Source organism: Herpailurus yagouaroundi, unplaced genomic scaffold, assembly GCF_014898765.1.
Source record: "Herpailurus yagouaroundi ecotype Mexico unplaced genomic scaffold, PumYag 162, whole genome shotgun sequence".
In the NCBI taxonomy this organism is placed as follows: Eukaryota; Metazoa; Chordata; class Mammalia; order Carnivora; family Felidae; genus Herpailurus; species Herpailurus yagouaroundi.
The window spans coordinates 49,639,618-49,658,284 of NW_024412403.1; the positions used below are offsets into that span (position 1 = coordinate 49,639,618).

The 18,667-nt window shown below is 39.1% G+C and overlaps 1 protein-coding gene across 4 annotated transcripts in view; it reads right to left on the reverse strand.

Annotated features, from left to right (window-relative positions):
* Window positions 1-1,055: 1,055 nt before the first annotated feature.
* The window catches only part of IMPG2 (interphotoreceptor matrix proteoglycan 2), an 85,585-nt gene continuing 67,973 nt past the window's right edge, over window positions 1,056-18,667 (reverse strand). For 3 of the 4 annotated variants that reach the window (XM_040484372.1, XM_040484374.1, XM_040484375.1), the window contains 8 exons: window positions 16,735-17,038; window positions 14,470-15,746; window positions 13,416-13,635; window positions 8,273-8,483; window positions 6,844-7,032; window positions 5,253-5,451; window positions 4,447-4,526; window positions 1,056-1,807 (listed from right to left, as the gene is read on the reverse strand). In XM_040484372.1, coding sequence (XP_040340306.1) covers window positions 1,795-1,807; window positions 4,447-4,526; window positions 5,253-5,451; window positions 6,844-7,032; window positions 8,273-8,483; window positions 13,416-13,635; window positions 14,470-15,746; window positions 16,735-17,038 — 2,493 coding nt within the window. In that variant the 3' untranslated portion in view covers window positions 1,056-1,794. The remainder of the gene's footprint in view (window positions 1,808-4,446; window positions 4,527-5,252; window positions 5,452-6,843; window positions 7,033-8,272; window positions 8,484-13,415; window positions 13,636-14,469; window positions 15,747-16,734; window positions 17,039-18,667) is intronic. The other variant, XM_040484373.1, reaches the window with a different exon arrangement.

Here is an 18,667-nt window from a genome sequence, read left to right on the forward strand (position 1 = left end):
TTGGACCTATACTGAACTTGTAGAAAATCCATTAAGTGAGTAGGGAATGAAAAACAATGCTGAGATAAGGGAACCACCTTCATACAAACACATACCATACATACTTTGTAAATTACCTGGATATCTTCTAGGCTTTCAATGGCTTTACTGGGGCATGCACTCAGAGCTTTAGTTTTGGGTGGCCCCATAATGAGTGCAATTGGCAATCATAAAGTTAAGAAAAAAAATAAGTGAACCAAGTATCTTATCGTATAGTCAATCTATCCTGGTTAGTTATATCTGGTCAGAAAGAAATCGAAATGTCAAGTTTGTTTTTGGCAAATATGAAGACATCTAACATGAAATAGCTTTATCAATAATAAGCTCTTTGTATATGCAATTTAATACTAATAGTGAAGATTATTTGGCCCTCTCCTTGCCCCCTCCAAAGCTACCCATTCAAAAACATACTAGAGAGAAAGAGGAAAACTTCCATTTTCAGTTAAAATTTATATAAGATGTGGACATTTCCTACCTATATACTTAAAAACAATTTTAACTGCAATAAAAGTCCTGTCACATTTCATGTAAGCAGGAATTAATTTAGACACGAGTTATTACTACAAAGGAAAAGCAATGCAAAGAAGCTCACCTATACTAACCTATACTATGTGAGGTAGTTAAGTGCTGCTTTCCAAATTAATACACCAGGAACTAGAGAAGATCCAGAACTTGCCTAAGACAACATGAGATAGCCAAAGAAGAGTCAGGGTGCCCATTAGTTTGACTCAGCCCACCCATCGATCGGCCAAATACATTCTCAGTGCTGTGGCCTTGACCCAATGCCCATTCACTCCCTCCCTGTCCACATAATTAAATTAATCTGTAGTCTAATGGGAACCCTTTAAACATTATACATATGAGGGGTGCTTGGGTGGCTCAGTCGGTTAAGCATCTGACTTGATTTCGGCTCGGGTCATGAACTCACTGTTCATGAGATTGAGCCCTGCACTGGGCTCTGCACTGACAGTGTGGAGCCTGCTTGGGATTCTCTCCCCCCACCCCTTTCTGCCCCTCCCCAGCTCATGCTCTTTCTCAAAATAAATAAATAAACATTTTTTAAAAATTATACATATGTAATGCCCTTGACAACTAAAAAAAATAGGATATTGACATACTTAACAATAATGTGGTCTTGATTCATATGCTCAGGAAATTCAAAATTCTGGTGGAAACTGAAGTACAAGCCTAACTCTATACTATAGCAAAAAGGTTACTTTTTCTTCAATAGTGTAATTGCCAAAAAAACTTAATATTTTTTATGTAGATGAATGTCTGACTATAAACTATATTAAAACTACTTCAAAGGCTTCTCCTTCCACCTAACAATAACAAACATGCTACAAAATATTGTTACTAAGCCTGCCTTCTCCTGTAATGGTCTCCTGTTATCTTCTTCCAGGAAAACCTGAGCCACAGTTAAGACACACTTTCAAGATTCAGAACAGATAATGAATTCAGTCCCAACTCCTAGGCCCAAGTTTTTCTTGTAGAATACTTCCCAGAACTCATACAGCTTTGAGTTTCTTTAAATACAGCTTTTGGTCTTTGTAGGTATAAAAATGGTCACATCTCTTACTACATTCTGAAATTTTAAGCTAGAAAAAATTTTGTCCCCAAATTTAATTTTTTAATTTTTAATTTTTTCACTCTTCTTCCAACAGAGGTGAAAATCCAGGTTAATTATATGACATGGGTAACAAGTGATCTCCATCTTCTCTAGGCTTCTGATCAGTTTCATAATAAAAGTTTTGATTAAAGCTCTTCCCTGCCATGAAAAAAACAAAGAACAATTAATTGAAAAAGCAAGAAATGCTCTGAAATTCACTTTTGTTGTAATACATCACCAACATATGGTTCCTAAGATCACCAACATTTTCTATTTTCTTTCTTTGCAGAAAGTTGTCCTGTGCTTTGCTGAGCTAAAAAACAAACAAACCGCCTCCGCCTACCAAAAAAAGCCCCACTCTATCAAGACCATGTAATGTTTTTATGAATCCTAAATCCAGTCTATGAACATTTTCTTGGGCTACTGGTAGATGAAAATGCTGAGACTAAGTGAAATTGAAAATGTATGAATTTACATACCTAACATTTTTTCAATGCCATCTTTCCTCAATGAACATCCTTCTTAAGGTTATGGTGTTTATGTGGACTTTCTTTTGTTTCACTGGATCTTCTTATTTAAATATTCTTTGCCACATGGAATTTTTTTTTTTGTATGTTTCAAAGGCAGTTACAAGAAACTGAAGCATGTAATTAATCTGTGTGTCACTAATTACGGTCTCCTGAATCCCTTCTTTGAATGTCTTAGCCTAAATGAAATGCATTTTTAATTGAGAGAACACATTCAAGCAGGTGGCTCCAAGAGGCTTATAAAGAGTCTTAGGAAAGACAAAAACATCAGTTATGTTCTTTCTACTGGATACCACTGAAATGGAGCCATAGGCAATCTGCTGGCCAGAGTTGTAGGGATGAAGGGGAGTCCTGGTTTTTAAAAGGCAGTTTCCTGGGGCGCCTGGGTGGCGCAGTCGGTTAAGCGTCCGACTTCAGCCAGGTCACGATCTCGCGGTCCGTGAGTTCAAGCCCCACGTCAGGCTCTGGGCTGATGGCTCGGAGCCTGGAGCCTGTTTCCGATTCTGTGTCTCCCTCTCTCTCTCTGCCCCTCCCCCGTTCATGTTCTGTCTCTCTCTGTCCCAAAAATAAATAAAAAACGTTGAAAAAAAAATTAAAAAAAAAATACAAGGCAGTTTCCTGGTATATATATACAATGGAGTATTACTCGGCAATCAAAAAGAATGAAATCTTGCCATTTGCAATGACGTGGATGGAACTGGAGGGTATTATGCTAAGTGAAATTAGTCAGTCAGAGAAAGACAAAAACCATACGACTTCACTCATAAGAGGACTTTAAGAGACAAAACAGATGAACATAAGGGAAGGGAAACAAAAATAATATAAAAACAGGGAGGGGGACAAAACAGAAAAGACTCATAACTATGGAGAACAAACTGAGGATTACGAGAGGAGTTGTGGGAGGGAGGATGGGGTAAATGGGTAAGGGGCACTAAGGAATCTACTCCTGAAATCATTGTTGCACTATATGCTAACTAATTTGGATGTAAATTTAAAAAAATAAAAAATAAAACAAGTTTAAAAAAAAAGAAAGGCAGTTTCCTGGTAATATTGCTCTAACAACATTCAATAAGGTTGGCAGCACCTCCCAGGGACCAAGTCAGATGTTCAGAGATTTTTAAAGGAATCTCCACCATGTACTTGGAATTTAAAAACCACCTTCTTCAGTTTCCTTAGGTTCTAATTAATCCCTTCCTATCAGAGAGGAACCATAAGTGAAGGACTGGTTATCAGAGCAAAGGGATTCAGAGCAAAGGGGCAGAGGCTCCCATTAAGGCCATGTGTGTTATCATGACGCTTTATCAATTTCTTCTGCAAGCATGCATGAATTGCTGTGGTTTCTCTCTTCTAAAAGCCAAGCAAAGATATCTGGCCTCAGTAGAACCCCATCCATGAGGAAGTACATTTATGAGGGCAGGAACAAATATCAAAGCCAAATTGTATCTCAGTCATCATATATTCAATTAATGCCCACAATGGCCTCTCTATAAGATAGTTAATTATTTTTTTTTTATTTTTTTTTTCAAGAGAGACAGAATATGAGTATGGGAGGGACTTAGAGAGAGGGAGACACAAAATCTGAAGCAGGGCTCCAGACTCTAAGCTGTCAGCAAAGAGCCCAATGCGGGGCTCGAACTCATGAACTGTGAGATCATGACCTGAGCCAGTCGGACACTTAAATGACTGAGCCACCTAGGTGACCCACGATAGTTTATTTTGGTAACCCAAGTATGGTTATGGATCCTGAGGAACAGAGAAAAATAGTTACAGAATTTGCCCAAAATGCATGCTGAGAAAAACAAATGGAAAGTGAAAGAGGGAAATGTAAGATTAACTTGATAAAAGCAAGAGATTTGTGTAATTCAAAGCATACTGAAAACTGTCTACCAAGACAGCAATGGAAGGAAACATTGAAATGTGTGAGGATTTTTGGCTGCTCAAGTGCTTTTCATAGAAACTGTCCATGAAAAATATTTTAGAGCATTAAATCACAGGTGTTCTCTGTGGTAACAAGAGAGAAAATACAACATAGCCCAGGAATCTCTAGGTCAGAACAGATAGTTTTAAATCTTCTCTACCATTTGTTATCATTGTGATCTTAAGTCCCTTCATGTATCGGCGGCTTCCCCTCCTCACTTATCAGTTAATAAGCATTGGTTATCACCAGAACCCATGTCATGAGGACAGGAATTATGCTATGTACCCACACTGGTGGCACTATTCTAAGGCACAGCTTAAGAACCTGCATAAGAGACTGTAACAAATGCTTACATTTGATGTTCTCTCACGAAAGCTACAAACTCAGGATCATTGGCATACAGTTCCAAAATTCTCATTCTTTCTTGAATTTCCTTAGAAAAGAAAAAAACACCATTAGAAAAACCCCAGCAGCTTTTTTTGAAGGAGTTCTCATTTTTTTTTTAAAGATTTTTTTTTTTTCCAACGTTTATTTATTATTTTTGGGACAGAGAGAGACAGAGCATGAACGGGGGAGGGGCAGAGAGAGAGGGAGACACAGAATCGGAAACAGGCTCCAGGCTCTGAGCCATCAGCCCAGAGCCCGACGCGGGGCTCGAACTCACGGACCGTGAGATCGTGACCTGGTTGAAGTCGGACGCTCAACCGACTGCGCCACCCAGGCGCCCCTGGAGTTCTCATTTTTTATAAGGAAGTGTGGCTTTCTGGGCTACCCAGGGGAGAGCTATAGGACAGAATGGCCTTTTCAGAGAAATGAGGGTTTGGTTACTGCATGAACCACTCTGGATAACTCAGACATATATTCCTAAGGAAAGGAGGGAGGAAAGAGAGAGCATTTGCTAATAATGGAAAAAGAAAGCACTGGAGGGGGAAATTAGGTATAGCTCAGAATTGCATATCCCCTGCATACCACATCGACTGGAAGATATCATGAGGTAAAAAACTGACCAGGAAATATTTTTCACTCTTCCTTAAGGTCCATGTACTTTCATGTGTATGCATACACACACGCGCACACACACACACACACACACACACACACACACACACACGCACAGCAGCAGCAGCAGCAGCAGCAACAGAAAAGCAAAGTTACCTACCTCTTTGGAAAGCTCACTGTTCTCATACATTTGCCTGATTTCTTCCCTGCTCAGACCACCAATCATCTCTCCACTTGCAGAGCTGTGGAAGGGGTTGTGAGGATAGGGCCCCTCATACTGCTCGGGTCCAGCCACATGGCTTTCATATGCAGGGTACTTCACAGCATTTTCAATTGATGAGAGGCTGTCAGGCTGCCTGCTGGAGCAAAAAACAAAAGCATGGTTGATTGAGGTTTTTCAGATGCTCAACTACTTCAAAGACTATTTACCTGAAGCACGATTTCTATTGGGCAAGAGGTGAGCAGGATACAGATGTGGGGAGGTAACTATGAAAAATATTCAGATCAATCTCAAATATTATTTATCAGGTGGTATCATTATCATTTCCCGAACTACATGGCAAGTGCCCTATGGAATGACGGTTTCATGTCTTATTTGTCTTTATTTGCCCCAAAATGCTTGTCAATAAATGTTGATGGGGAAATATGTCCTTCACCGTACAGTATTTCATTAAATGAATACAGTTCCATCATTCCCAGAGTATGCAAGTCAAAATCAGTATGCAACCTGAGTTGCATCAGTAAACAGAGAATTTGATAGAAAAGTAAATACAGGGAGACCTCAATGAAATTCCATTCAGATCTACAAATATTTACTGAGCATCAATTATGTGCCTAGGATTGTTCTAGATGCTGATGACACAAAGAGTGTGTTGGAACCCTGTCCTGAATACACTCTAAAGCAAAATCAGAATTAATAAAAAAAAAATGTAACAATGATGGAAGTATGTCCTGGGTGCTATAGGAACCTAGGAGAGGTGTCTCCCTAGCCATGCCAGAGAATGAGGACAGGTAACCTGAACCTGAAGCAGATCTTACAGACTCGAGGAGCACAGAAGCAAAGTACAACCAAGGATCACGATCACATAACAACTAAAAGGTCTTTGAATCTCTATCCTACTAGGAAGAGCAGGTTTCATTTCCCCCATTAATGAAGCTACTAAACAGAGAAACAGATTTTAGTTCTTGTCAGATTCTTACCCAGATTTACAATCTAGCTAATTACCACTGATAAGAGCCAAAAGGGAACAAACTAACAGATCTGGTCTTCACACAGGGGTCTCACCTCAGTTCCATCACCCTTCTAATTCCTCCCCAATGGCAAAACAGGCCTTCTGGCCACATTCAACGATGACATTCCTTCAGTGTGTCTTGAGATTCATGAATGGCTTCCTGACTTTGCTCATGCTCATTCAATTAACCACCACCACCCCCCCCCCCCCCCCCCCCCCCAGGAAACATCTACCCTCCTGTCCAGCTAAATATCATAACCATCATTAAAACTTCTAAGACACTCACCCAGGCCAAATGAATTAATCCCTCATCTAGGCCCCTTAGCATCTTATTCATACTCTTGTTTACATTTGTTTCCAATCTGACATCCTTTGAGGATAGGGACCATGTTTTTATTCAACTTTATAGCTTCCTCTCCTCCAACCAGATCCATATATCCAATAGGGCATTTAGTAAGTACAAAATAAATGAATAAAAGGAGTATTTTATTCCATTAGAGAGCAATTTTCTTTATATACCTGCTGAGCCTCTCTCTCTCTCTGCTAACATGACGAGTCTGAAGAGTCCTGACGAGGAAGAAGACAACAGCAGACGAAACGAGGACAAGTCCAACCACAGAGGCAATGGTGATGCCTATTACCAGGGGCTCAGACACAAACTCCTCACAGTGCTCACCTCGGTACCACCAGTTCTCACCCACCCGGCATCTGTAATGAGAAGAGACAAAGTCCAAAAACAGAACCACTGTGCTGAAAACAACAATGGCAGAACCTTTGGCAGGACCGGGGAAAGGTAGTGAAATAAATACTGACCACGTGAAGCTTCAGTAAAGGAGTGAACATAACAGGTTAAGTGATCATACAATTTAAAGTTGTGATTAATGGCTGGTGCAGACCTGGCAGGTCTTCCATGACAATTTGTAAATGACTGAATAAAAGACTGACTAGACCGAAAGAAAGTACTCTATTTAACTTTCTTACTTATACTTAACAAAACACAGGCCCACGAAGGAAAGTGACTGTGAGATCACACAATTAGTCAGCAACAAATCTGGGTCTAGACTCCAGTCTCCGAACTCCTCATCTCCTTTCACCACACTGCAGAGATTCCCCCAACCCTGAGGCCCCAGGCTTGGGCAAAAGTGTCAATTCCCAGAGCAGCAAGAAAATGACTGCTTTTCAAAATAATATTAATTTCTCTGGAAATCAGCAAACTATTTTTCCTTGGAGTTTTCTAGTTCAACTTTAAACTTTTTCATTCAAAAGAGTCTGATCATCCCCACCTATGTCCTCCGTGTCTGGCATCTATACCAACATTCGCCCATTTTGACGTTCACAAACCATCTTCTTATTCATGTTTCTCCCATTTATTCTAAGCATTTTCTCCATTTACATCCATGTGACTAGTTGTTGTGTAGTTCAGAGGTTGACTAGTTCTGTTTTGTTTAAGGGAAATGAGTACAGGAGAATGGTCAGGCTACCTGAATCTGCTCGTCTGTCTGTGGACTTTCTTAGGCTCTGCCTTTTAAAAAAATGGATCTTAGGAACTTTATTTTTGAATACTCAGTAGGACCAAGAGCAGCTCAAAGCCTTTAACAACACATCCAAGAGGACCACAAAAACTTCACAGTATAAAGTATTAATCTTATGCCTAACAACACAGCAAACACCAACTACTGCAAGGACTCTCCAAGTAAGACATATTTAAATAATGTTTTTCTTATAGCTTCCTAAAAGTATAAAGTAAAATAACCAATTGAACTGGGTATAATTCAGGCCTATTAACTGACCCAGTCTTCACATGAGAACTAGATGGCATCCATCTATTGCCTAGATATAACTTTTATAATAAATATTGCTATGATTATCCTAAAGTCATAGGTGTACACAATGACTACAGAGGAAGTTATCTATAACCTTGGGAAGCCAAAATCTCTACGCAACATACCTACAAATGGCCCCATGTCCAGGCATAATGTCACACTTTCCATCATTCAAGCAGAAGTCAGGCTGTAGGTCACAGAGACTCTGACAGGGCAGTTCTTCCACACTCAGGTACCCAGGGTGGCATCTGCACTCTGCTTCTCCACTCCAGGGGTTGACTAAACACTCAGAAAATTCACTGCATGCCTGAAACTTGCAAGGGTTGGCTTGATCACCTAAAAATCAAACAAACCAGAGAATTATACAAGAAAAGGCAAAATACAGGGGCTGGGATACATGAAGCCCCTCCAGTAACACTCTCCCACTGCAAAGTACCAGAGGGCAACCCCATTCCTGAACCATTAAAGTATACCATCACCACCAATACCACAAAAAATTCTCACCCATCCTTGGATTGATGAACTTTTATCAAATTTTCTGAAACCCAGAACTAAACGATAAAACCCAATGACCTGGTTTTTTTTTACATGTTTTATCAAAGAAGCATGTGGAAGCCTTAAAACACATGCCATGTAATTGTCAATCTAAATTCAACATAGTTTTCATATATCATTCATTTGCACCAACCCTAACCTACTATAGTAGTTACAGTACTACCTGTGTTTTGTATACAATGCTAAATGCCAGTTCTCCACACTGAGAACATGGGATGAGGAAACAGAGCCCAGAGAAGAACTGATAGGAGCCTCAGGGGTGGATATAACCCAATAAGAGTAGCTAAGAACATCAAATTTGCTGAAGCCAATGTGAGAAAAATAAATCAGCCCTATACCACCTGAGGCCATTCCCAATAATATTTTGACTTCAGTAACTATTTTTCTTTATTAGATGAGAAAAAAAATTTTTTAAATAATTATGACAATAACAAGTCAAAAGTGATACAAGACAATGACCATGATGGGTCTTCTATCCTACCGAAGAACATCCCGCTATATGTCTTCACTGATAAACAGCAATCTGTGAGTGGCAAATGGTGACACAGATACCAAAGACAGATGAAATAGGTGGAAATGATCCATAGACTCATCTAGATGAAAAATCATGAAGTTAAGCCAAAAGGCTAAGGGGAGCTAAAAAAAATAAAGAGCATAGTCTCTGTTTCCAGAGAAACTAATATGGTTTTGAGAATCAATGATTTCCTTGCTGCTCTGGAGATTAAAGATACCCTGCACAAATCTGTGGTCTTGGACTTTGGATCTCTGCAGCTTATTTTCCTTTATCCTATGAAGGAATGCGGAGACGAACGCAGTTGAATAGTATAGCCCCCAAAATTCATGTCCACTCAAAACCTCAGAATATGACCTTATTTGGAAACAGGTTCTTTGCAGATGTGATCAAGTTAAGATGAAGTCATATTTGATTAGGGTGGACCCTAACCCAATAACTGATGTCCTTAAAAGAAAAGGGAAATTTGAACACAGAGACACAAACACACAGAAAAGAAGGCCATATAAAGATGGAGACAGAGACTGCAGTGATGCATCCATAAGTCAAGATCAAGTTTGTCGACAAACACCAGAAGCTTAGAAGGAGGCAAGGAAGGAATTTTTCTTAGAGCTTTCAGAGGAAATGTAGCCCTACCAAACACCTTGATTTTGGATTTCTAGCTTCCAGAATTATGAGAGAATAAAGTGCTATGTTGTTACAAACCAATCAGTTTGTGGTTCTTTGTTATAGCAGCCCTAGGACATTAATATAGGAGACACTAATAAGATGCTCTTATAACAAGGAGAGCATCCAAATGTGATGACAGATGGGCAGTTTCTATATGCAGGATTCATCTGTGTATTTCCTAAGTCTATACATCTTTACCCTAGTATTCATTTTGTCACTCTGTAATCAGAAAATAATCTAATCTTAGACTTGAAGAAATGGAGTGTATATAGGGGGTGGGAAGGATGGTATTGTGTGGCTCCCTTTTGTTGATAAAAGTTCAAGAATTTCTGAAACATGACGTGAAAACAAGTAAGGCAAGAGACAAGTCAGCCTTGTCTCTAGTCCATCTTGGGATAAAATAGTGTTTTAATTGGAAGTCTTTTAACTAAAAATATGCATGCTATAGGAAAATACCTACTTAGAAATTTGAAAACTTCATGGCCATTCTATGTAGGTATAGGTGAATGTTTTTGCAGGAGGGAGGGAAGGAAAAATAGAGTATAAGAGGAAAAAAAAATCTTGCTCCCTTTTGCTTCCAGACTGAGAAAAACCAAGACTAATATATAATCATGTAAATAAAAGGCTGTAGTTTGGAGGTCTCTTTCTTGGTCTTTGTGCGGGTTGAAGGTGAGGATGCCCAGAATGCATGACCCTCTGTTTGGAAGAATCAAAGGTAGACTTAGAGCTCAGCTTAAGATAGGAGACAGGATCTAAATTGTAGAATGAATACATTCTGGTTTTTTCCCAATAGAATGCTAAGAGAAGGATTTATGGGTTCAGGAAAATAAGAGTGAAGGAAATATGAAGAGAGTCTGGAAAGATAGCAAGAGCAGCCAGAATAACATGGTAGCTGACTGGGTCCTGGAGAAAAAGTTGGCCAGTAAGAGATGCCTTTGAAAGATTTGCTGAGGAATTTAGGGTGGTTAAGCCTAATAGTAATATGCTTAAGCCACCTGCAACGCTACAATAAAGCCTCTTCCATCACCCTCATACCATCGGCAAATATCTGACAGAATCAACTAACTACCTTGGGTTAGAGGTGTTCTGGGAAGTGAAAACTGGGACTGTGATCTGTGTTGGGTTAACATAAAGAACAACCACATGGGTCAAAGTAAATGTGAGACTGGAAACGCAGCTCAACTAACTCAGAGCTGGAGATAATTAAGACATATTTAAATTCCCGGATAATTCCTAGAGATAGTGAGAATGAGAAGGCCGTGAATGCAGGTTTTACACTGCACAAGGGAGAGGCTGATTCCAGTTCATTTGAATATTAAAGGAAAAGGTGACCCTATAAACCTAGATGACTTGCCATGCAGCTGACATGTGAGTTACACACAAAACTGAAGTGAATGCACTTCTTTATTGTAATTCTCTCTATTTTTTATTTTTTCAATGTTTATTCATTTCTGAGAGACAGAGACAGAGCAGGGGAGGGGCAGAGAGAGACGGAGACACAGAATCCAAAGCAGACTCCAGGCTCTGAGCTGTCAGCACAGAATCTGATACAGGGTTCAAACCCATGAACTGTGAGTTCATGACCTGAGCCAAAGTCGGACACTTAACTGACTGAGCCACCCAGGCACCCCTATTATAATCTCTTTAAAAAGAAGTAGATGGACTTTTGCAAAAGTTGTATAAATCATAACTGCTTGTATTTGTGTGGGTAGTCAAATGTTTTTGCATGGTTTTTGTTTAATCCTTAGACTAGCCCCCATGAAATATATAGACCAGGTAATAATACTATCCCCATTTAACATATAAGTACTAAGCCTCAGAGATAAAATAGCTCATCTGGAGTTACACAAATGACAAACAACAGAGCAGAGGCAAGAAACCAGGCCTTCCAAATTATAATTAATTTCTTCTTCCACTGCCCCACACTTTCCTCATTTTGAATGAATGATGTTCCTTCAAAAATTTCAAAGGGAAGAATGTTTGCTTTTCTCCCAGTTAAAGAATAGTGTTGACTCCCAAACCAGTTTGAGAGTAAAAGGCACTAGAGAAATACAAACCTAGGCATTTCACCTTACTCCTACTCAAAATCACTGTTCTCTCTATGGAAGGAAAAAGAGAACAAAGTTTGAGGATCCAACAGTATCCTCTGCATCCAAGTGTTCCAAATAAAAACAATGGTTTCTTTCAGCCAGTCACAGTATTTTTGAGTACCTCTTACATGCAAGATACTGTGCTAGGTTTGGGCCAGAAAGTGATTAATAAATCAGACAAGTCTCTGTCCTTGTGGATAGCTCAACTGGAAAAATAGCCACAAAGCAACTATGTGCGTAAATAATCATTATTACAAAAGTTATACACTCTATAGCAGGAAAGAATATTATATTACAGGAAAGACTAAAAGGAAAGACCCAATCCAGATTATGGGTGAGTCAGTGAAAATCTTGAGGAAAAAACATTTGAACTGAGGCATAAAAGGTGAACAGAAATCAGCAGAGAGGGGAAAGAGTTTTAGGCAACAGGGACAGTAAGTATATGCAAAGTTTCTTGCAAGTTTCTTGAATCTGAAGAAGTAAAACAAGCTAATTTGAGTACAATATGGTGAGCAAAGAAGTTAGTTTCACTGGATGATACGGGGGAAAAAATAGGGACCAGAGCTCATGACTATTGAACCAGGCAGCCACTGAAGATTTCAAGTAGGGAAGTGAAATAATCTGATTGATGTTTTAGAAAGAGCACCCTGGCTGCGGTCTGTATAGGGGAGGGGAATAAGACAGGTAGTGGGGAAACTGGTTCAAACGAGAGGTGATGATGAAGTACACAGATTTAAGACATATTTAGAATTTTCAGAATTAATATAAGTTTGGGGGTGATGGAAACTGAGTTATCAGAATGACTTCCCAGGTTTCTGGCTCAAGTAGGTGAGTGAATATGGCTTTCATTTCTCAAGACAGTGAAGCTGACAGAAGGATTCAATTTACTTAAAAGATGCCTGCTTTGAATTCTGTGTCTCCCTCTCTTTCTACCACTCCCCTGCTTGTGCACTCGCTCTCTCTCTCTCTCTCTCTCTCTCTCTCAAAACTAAATAAGCATTAATAAATGTGGAGAGTTACTGACATTTATATAAGATTTACAATAATGGAAATGGATAAAACAGCTTAGGAAAGTAATATAGAAGGAAAGAGAGTGAAAATCTTTTGGGTTTGGCAACTCAGAGATGAGTAGAGCAGATCCAGGGGATAAGTAAAAGAGAGCTAGACAGAGCAGGTAGAAAAGGGAATGGGGAAAAAAAAGAAAAGAAAAGGGAATGGGAGGTAAGCAAGGTAATACATGTGAACAACCCTTTTTAAAAGAGAATGATATTGATGTCCTTTGAAGAGATCATTTAATAATTACCAAGATGTGGAGATTCTGCCTGATATAATACTCTTTTTCCTACAAGTATTGAATTTACCTTGATTCACTATAGAAGAAAATGCACAAGAATAATAACCGGATTCCATTAAGAAACCACCATCAGCATTCAATACCATTACCTGATTCCACATCGAGGGAGTATTTATCAATAGCCAAGTTCATGGTCTGGTAGGCTGTGGTACAGAAGTCTTCCAGAATCATGTATACAGCATTGTTGACATTAGGAGGGACAGACTTGGCAAACTTCATTCGGCTGTTCACCACAATACTGCCATTTCTAAAGTTCAGGATTTCTAAATTCTGGAACCCTGTGAGATTTGACTGGAGGTAGGGAACCAGCTACAATACATGAAAAGTAGTCAGTTTGTTTACAAGGTTTTGCTATTTTGTTCAAAACATACCAATGCCCACCCAAAAAACAAGAATGAGCCCCTCCCCCACTTTTTGACATTATATTCTATTTCAATTCTATATTCAGTATTTCAATTATTTAAACTGTTCATCAATAAAAGTATAAATTGCCAATCACTTGAGAGTCAAGAGATTTTCACAGCAATATTTAAGAATCCATGAAACTCACAGACAGTTTTAGATAACAGAGAGTTTATTCTCTCCGTTTCACTAAAGAATCACAACAGTCAAGGCGTGACTGAGTGGCTTTGGCTCAGGTCATGATCTTGCAGTTCTCAAGTTCAAGCCCCATATCAGGCTCTCTGCTGTCTGCACAGAGACTGCTTCAGATCCTCTGTTCCCTTCTTTCTTTCTGCCTCTGCCCTGCTTGTGCTCTCTTACTACCCCCCCCCCAAAATAAAAATAACACATTTAACAGAAACCAAGGTTCACAACAGTCAAGGTATTATTAGCACCTACAGAAAACTGGTCTCATAATAAAATGTGAAAAGAAATTATAAACTTGTTTCAGTTCCATGATTCATGGAATACAATCTTCAGTATCTAAGTTATTATATAATCTTCAGGCTATATTTGTGTTTCCCATTTCTTGTATCTATCTGTTGTATTGTTTTTCTACCAACCGTAGACTATGATGCTATTTACAAATCAATGTGCACAACAGACCAGACTTTCACTGGCTCAGATTTTATGTTTGGGAGAAAGAGGGTTAGTACATACACGATTATTCACTAATACCCATGTTGCATTTCTTGTGCTTACCAGTTCCAAAAATCTTTGCTCCAGTGCTCTATACTCCAAAGAGTTTTTATTAAATAGGTCTTCCGAAAACATCATGTTTGTCACTCGGAGGCTGAAGAAAACCACCAAAGCTCCTGCAGTCTGGGTATGACTCAAGTCACCTCCTTCTGTGGGTTGCACCACAATAGCCCTCTCTGTGGACTGAACATTTGTAGACATTTCCACATAACTACCAACCTTGCCATTTTCCTCAGGGATTACCTCAGGCTGATAGTAATCTGTGCCTATCCGGTCCAGTTCTAATGAAATATCCTGTACACCCATAATTACTTCATCCTCTAGCAGGGTGGAGCTTGTGGTTGGAAACAATTTGGTAGACTGTGTCATGGAAGATTTCAGCCAGAGCTTGTCAGTACTCTGCAGTGTAGTTGCCAATATGTCTCTGGACAATTTCCCCAGGGAAGAAGTTCTTGCCCAAACTACATCTGATTCTGGCAATATGGTCCCCAAAGGTTGCATATCTGGCTTCATTATTGAAACCTTGCTGTCAAACCATTCACGCTCGGATGACTCTATAGTTTGTTCCATATCCTTCTTTAGAAATGGTAGCTCTGGTTTACCAGTAGAAGCAGAGATTGCTGTCAATAGAAGAGGTGCTTTGGTAACTGAGTAATCATCAATGTCAGGTGCCTCTGATATTTGCTTGGAGAGAATTAGAGATGCAGATTCAGTTGTGGTCTCTGCAAAGATGGGCACAGTAGGTCCACCAATGAGCTCTTCCTCTGCAAAGTGTGTGGATCTATCATAATATCCATATTTTAAATGCTCAGTACTTTGCCCTGTGGAATCTTTGTCATCTATACCTAATTTCTCATCTATACCTTCAGTTGGCATAAGTGATTCCTGATCTTCAAGCCATGACTTAGACAATGGTTCAGAACTCTTCTCTAATGAAGTCTCACTCCATGGCCAAGTAATCAGATCCACCTTTTGCCCAGATCCTGAACCTAAACCACTCTCAAATATAAACTCTTTTTCTATGGATGTGTCTGGCATCAAAGTGCTCACTTCTAATTGGCCTTTGACTTTGGAGGCCAAAGAGTCCAAGCCAAAAGGTATCATTGTTTCTTTAGCAAGATCCAAAGTGACAGAGGAGGCCAGATATGGTGAGGATGTCAAAGACACTTCAGAGTCTTCCACAGATGATATCGTTTCCTTTGGCACTGGATGAGTGAATGGACTTGAAGGCAATGAATGAACAGAAAGAATATCTTCTGGCCCTTCAACTTTGATTAATCCTAAAAATAAAGTTTTCCATTAATTAATCTACAGAATTGCCAAAATGTATTCCTAGTTCTCCTAATAAAGCAAGCTATTTGTTTTCTCATTAAGTTAGGATGTACAGTGCTGATTTTTACTTTGATATATAAGCAAGCAAGAGGATCTCATGATTTTGTGATGTGGTACAATCACTCATGAATATACCCCCTTCCCTGAAGATAACAAGATCTCAGCTATTGAAATAATTCATCTTTAAAGATTTTAGTTTTTTACTCCATGAAAATAAAGAACCATATTGACAACAAAGACTGAATCTAGTGGAAACTAGACAGAAAATCCAGGAAATTTTGTCTTTGAATTCTGATTTCCTTATTATGTTTATTGCCCATCATCCTCCAGATTTACCCAATGTTTAAAATCCTGGACTCATTATTTATATCTTTAACTTCCTCTTTCACAAATATAGTCCATCCATAAGTCATATTGATTTTTCCTTTCTGCCACAACTAAATCATCTACTTGATTTTCATTTCCTAATCTCTGTATAGCTACCCTGGTTTACGTTCTCCCTTAGCTTGCATTCTCCCTAATGCAAGCTAAATTCTCTATATTGGGCCCCCGCAATTAATACTACTAAAAGATACTAGAATAATTTTCTTTGATGTTGTTTATCACTATAACATTTAACATCCAAGTTAATAAAGTAGTTCTTTAATAGTAATTTAATTCAATTATGTATTCTTTAATAGGATGTTCAAAACATCTATTAACTGATCCCCCACCCCCACCCCACCAAGTTCATTTCTTGTTATTTACCTATTTGGAATCTCCATTCCAACCAATTAAATCTGATTGTTTCCTCTCTCACACAGCTTTTCCAAGATATTTCCTCTTAATAGATGTTACCATGCTTCACTATTAGCCTTAGTGGCATTCTTTCTTCAAAACCTTTGTCATCTGATATAATAAAGTCAAAAAGTATGAAAAGTGATTAGAATCACTTACCATCTTCTAATATGTGAGATCCAGAAGTTCCTTCCTTAGAAACCACAGGCAAGCCAGTCTGAAGCACTGCTGGGGTGACAGAATGAAGAGTCAAGCTGCTAACCTCTAAAACCTCTGGGGAAGAACTGAGGCCCACCTTCGCGGGAAAGGCTAATTCGGGTGTAGACACTGAATCACCCAAAGGGCTTTCTGACCAGAGTTCCCTGCCATTGGTTGAGGGAGGACCAGAGCTGAAATCAAGTGGTGAAATACTGCTGGTGGTGGATTCATCTGCTGAGGGCCATTCAGCTTGAAGGGTATTATCCTGGGGGGAAAAAAAGGCTAAATCATATCATAGATAAAAGAAACACACAAAAATGATTTCAAATATCACCTATGTGTAACATTCTCAGATTTTCTAGGGACACATAGACAATGTAATATTGGTGGGGAGGGGGTGGGGACATGGGTTCTCCAATCAAACAGATCTCTAATCAAACCCCTATTCAACCACACACTATTTGAAAACTCTAGGGAAAAACCACGTACCTCTTGAAACTCATCATAAATTGGGGAGAGATGAGATACCATATTTAAAAGATTCCAAAGTGAATTTGTGAGAAAAAATATTTCTCTTACTTTAGATGGTCCCTTACTCTGTCTTATTAGCTTAAATACTCTATATACAAAATTACTATTCTCTGTAATTTGATGTCAAAAACCTAAGCACATTGCCTACAGCAGGAAAGAACAATTAGAAATATTATTCATTCTGAAATGTATTTAACTACTTAAGGTTTTTTGTTTTGATATGAAATGTCACCACATCAAAATGTGGTCTTGCTACCTTGAAAGAATATCAACATCTACGAAATGGCACCTCACTTAAAAAATATAATTTTTGGGGCACCTGGGTGGCGCAGTCGGTTAAGCGTCTGACTTCAGCCAGGTCACGATCTCGCGGTCCGTGAGTTCGAGCCCCGCGTCAGGCTCTGGGCTGATGGCTCGGAGCCTGGAGCCTGTTTCCGATTCTGTGTCTCCCTCTCTCTCTGCCCCTCCCCCGTTCATGCTCTGTCTCTCTCTGTCCCAAAAATAAATAAACGTTGAAAAAAAAATTTAAAAAAAAATACAATTTTCTCTTTCTAATGACTTTTTACTAGTGTAGTAATATAGTATTAATAACTTCTGGGATAGAAAAGTAGACAGAAACACAATCCTTGAACATGCTAATTATTTAATCATATAAAGATAAATCTATGCAGAAAAGTTTAGATGTGATGCTAATGGGTAAAATGACCATAGCATTTCGTGGGAGTTTATGTAATTCAATCTATGCTTACTTCTAAAAAACAAAAAATAAGAAGTGCTATATGTATAGAAGAAATTCATGAAATATTTCCTGGGCAAAAACTGAAAAAGGAAAATAGAAAAGAACAATCATTCTCTACCCTAAATAACATTAAAATCACATGAAACCGTTTTAAAAACACCAGGGCACCTGGGTGACTCAGTTTGTTAAATGTCTGACTTGATTTCAACTCAGGTTATGATCTCACAGTTCCTGAGATTAATCCCACATGGGGCTCTGGGCTAACAGTGCAGAGCCTGCTTGGGTTCTCTCTCTCTCTCTCTCTCTCTCTCTCTCTCTCTCTCTCTCTCTCTCTCTCTTTCTTCTTCTTCTTCTTCTTCTTCTTCTTCTTCTTCTTCTTCTTCTTCTTCTTCCTCTCTCTCTCTCCCTCTCTCCCTCCCTCCCTCCCTCCCTCTCTCACTCTCTCTCTCTCTATTAAAAAACAAAAAACAAAAAAATGCACCAATGTCCAGGCCTCACACCCTAGAGATACCAACTTAATTGGTTGAGGATAGGACCTAGACATGGTACTTTTAAGAGCTCCCCAGTAGAAGATACAGGCTGACCATATTCTGGCTACAGTATTACAGGCTGAATTTCTAAAAT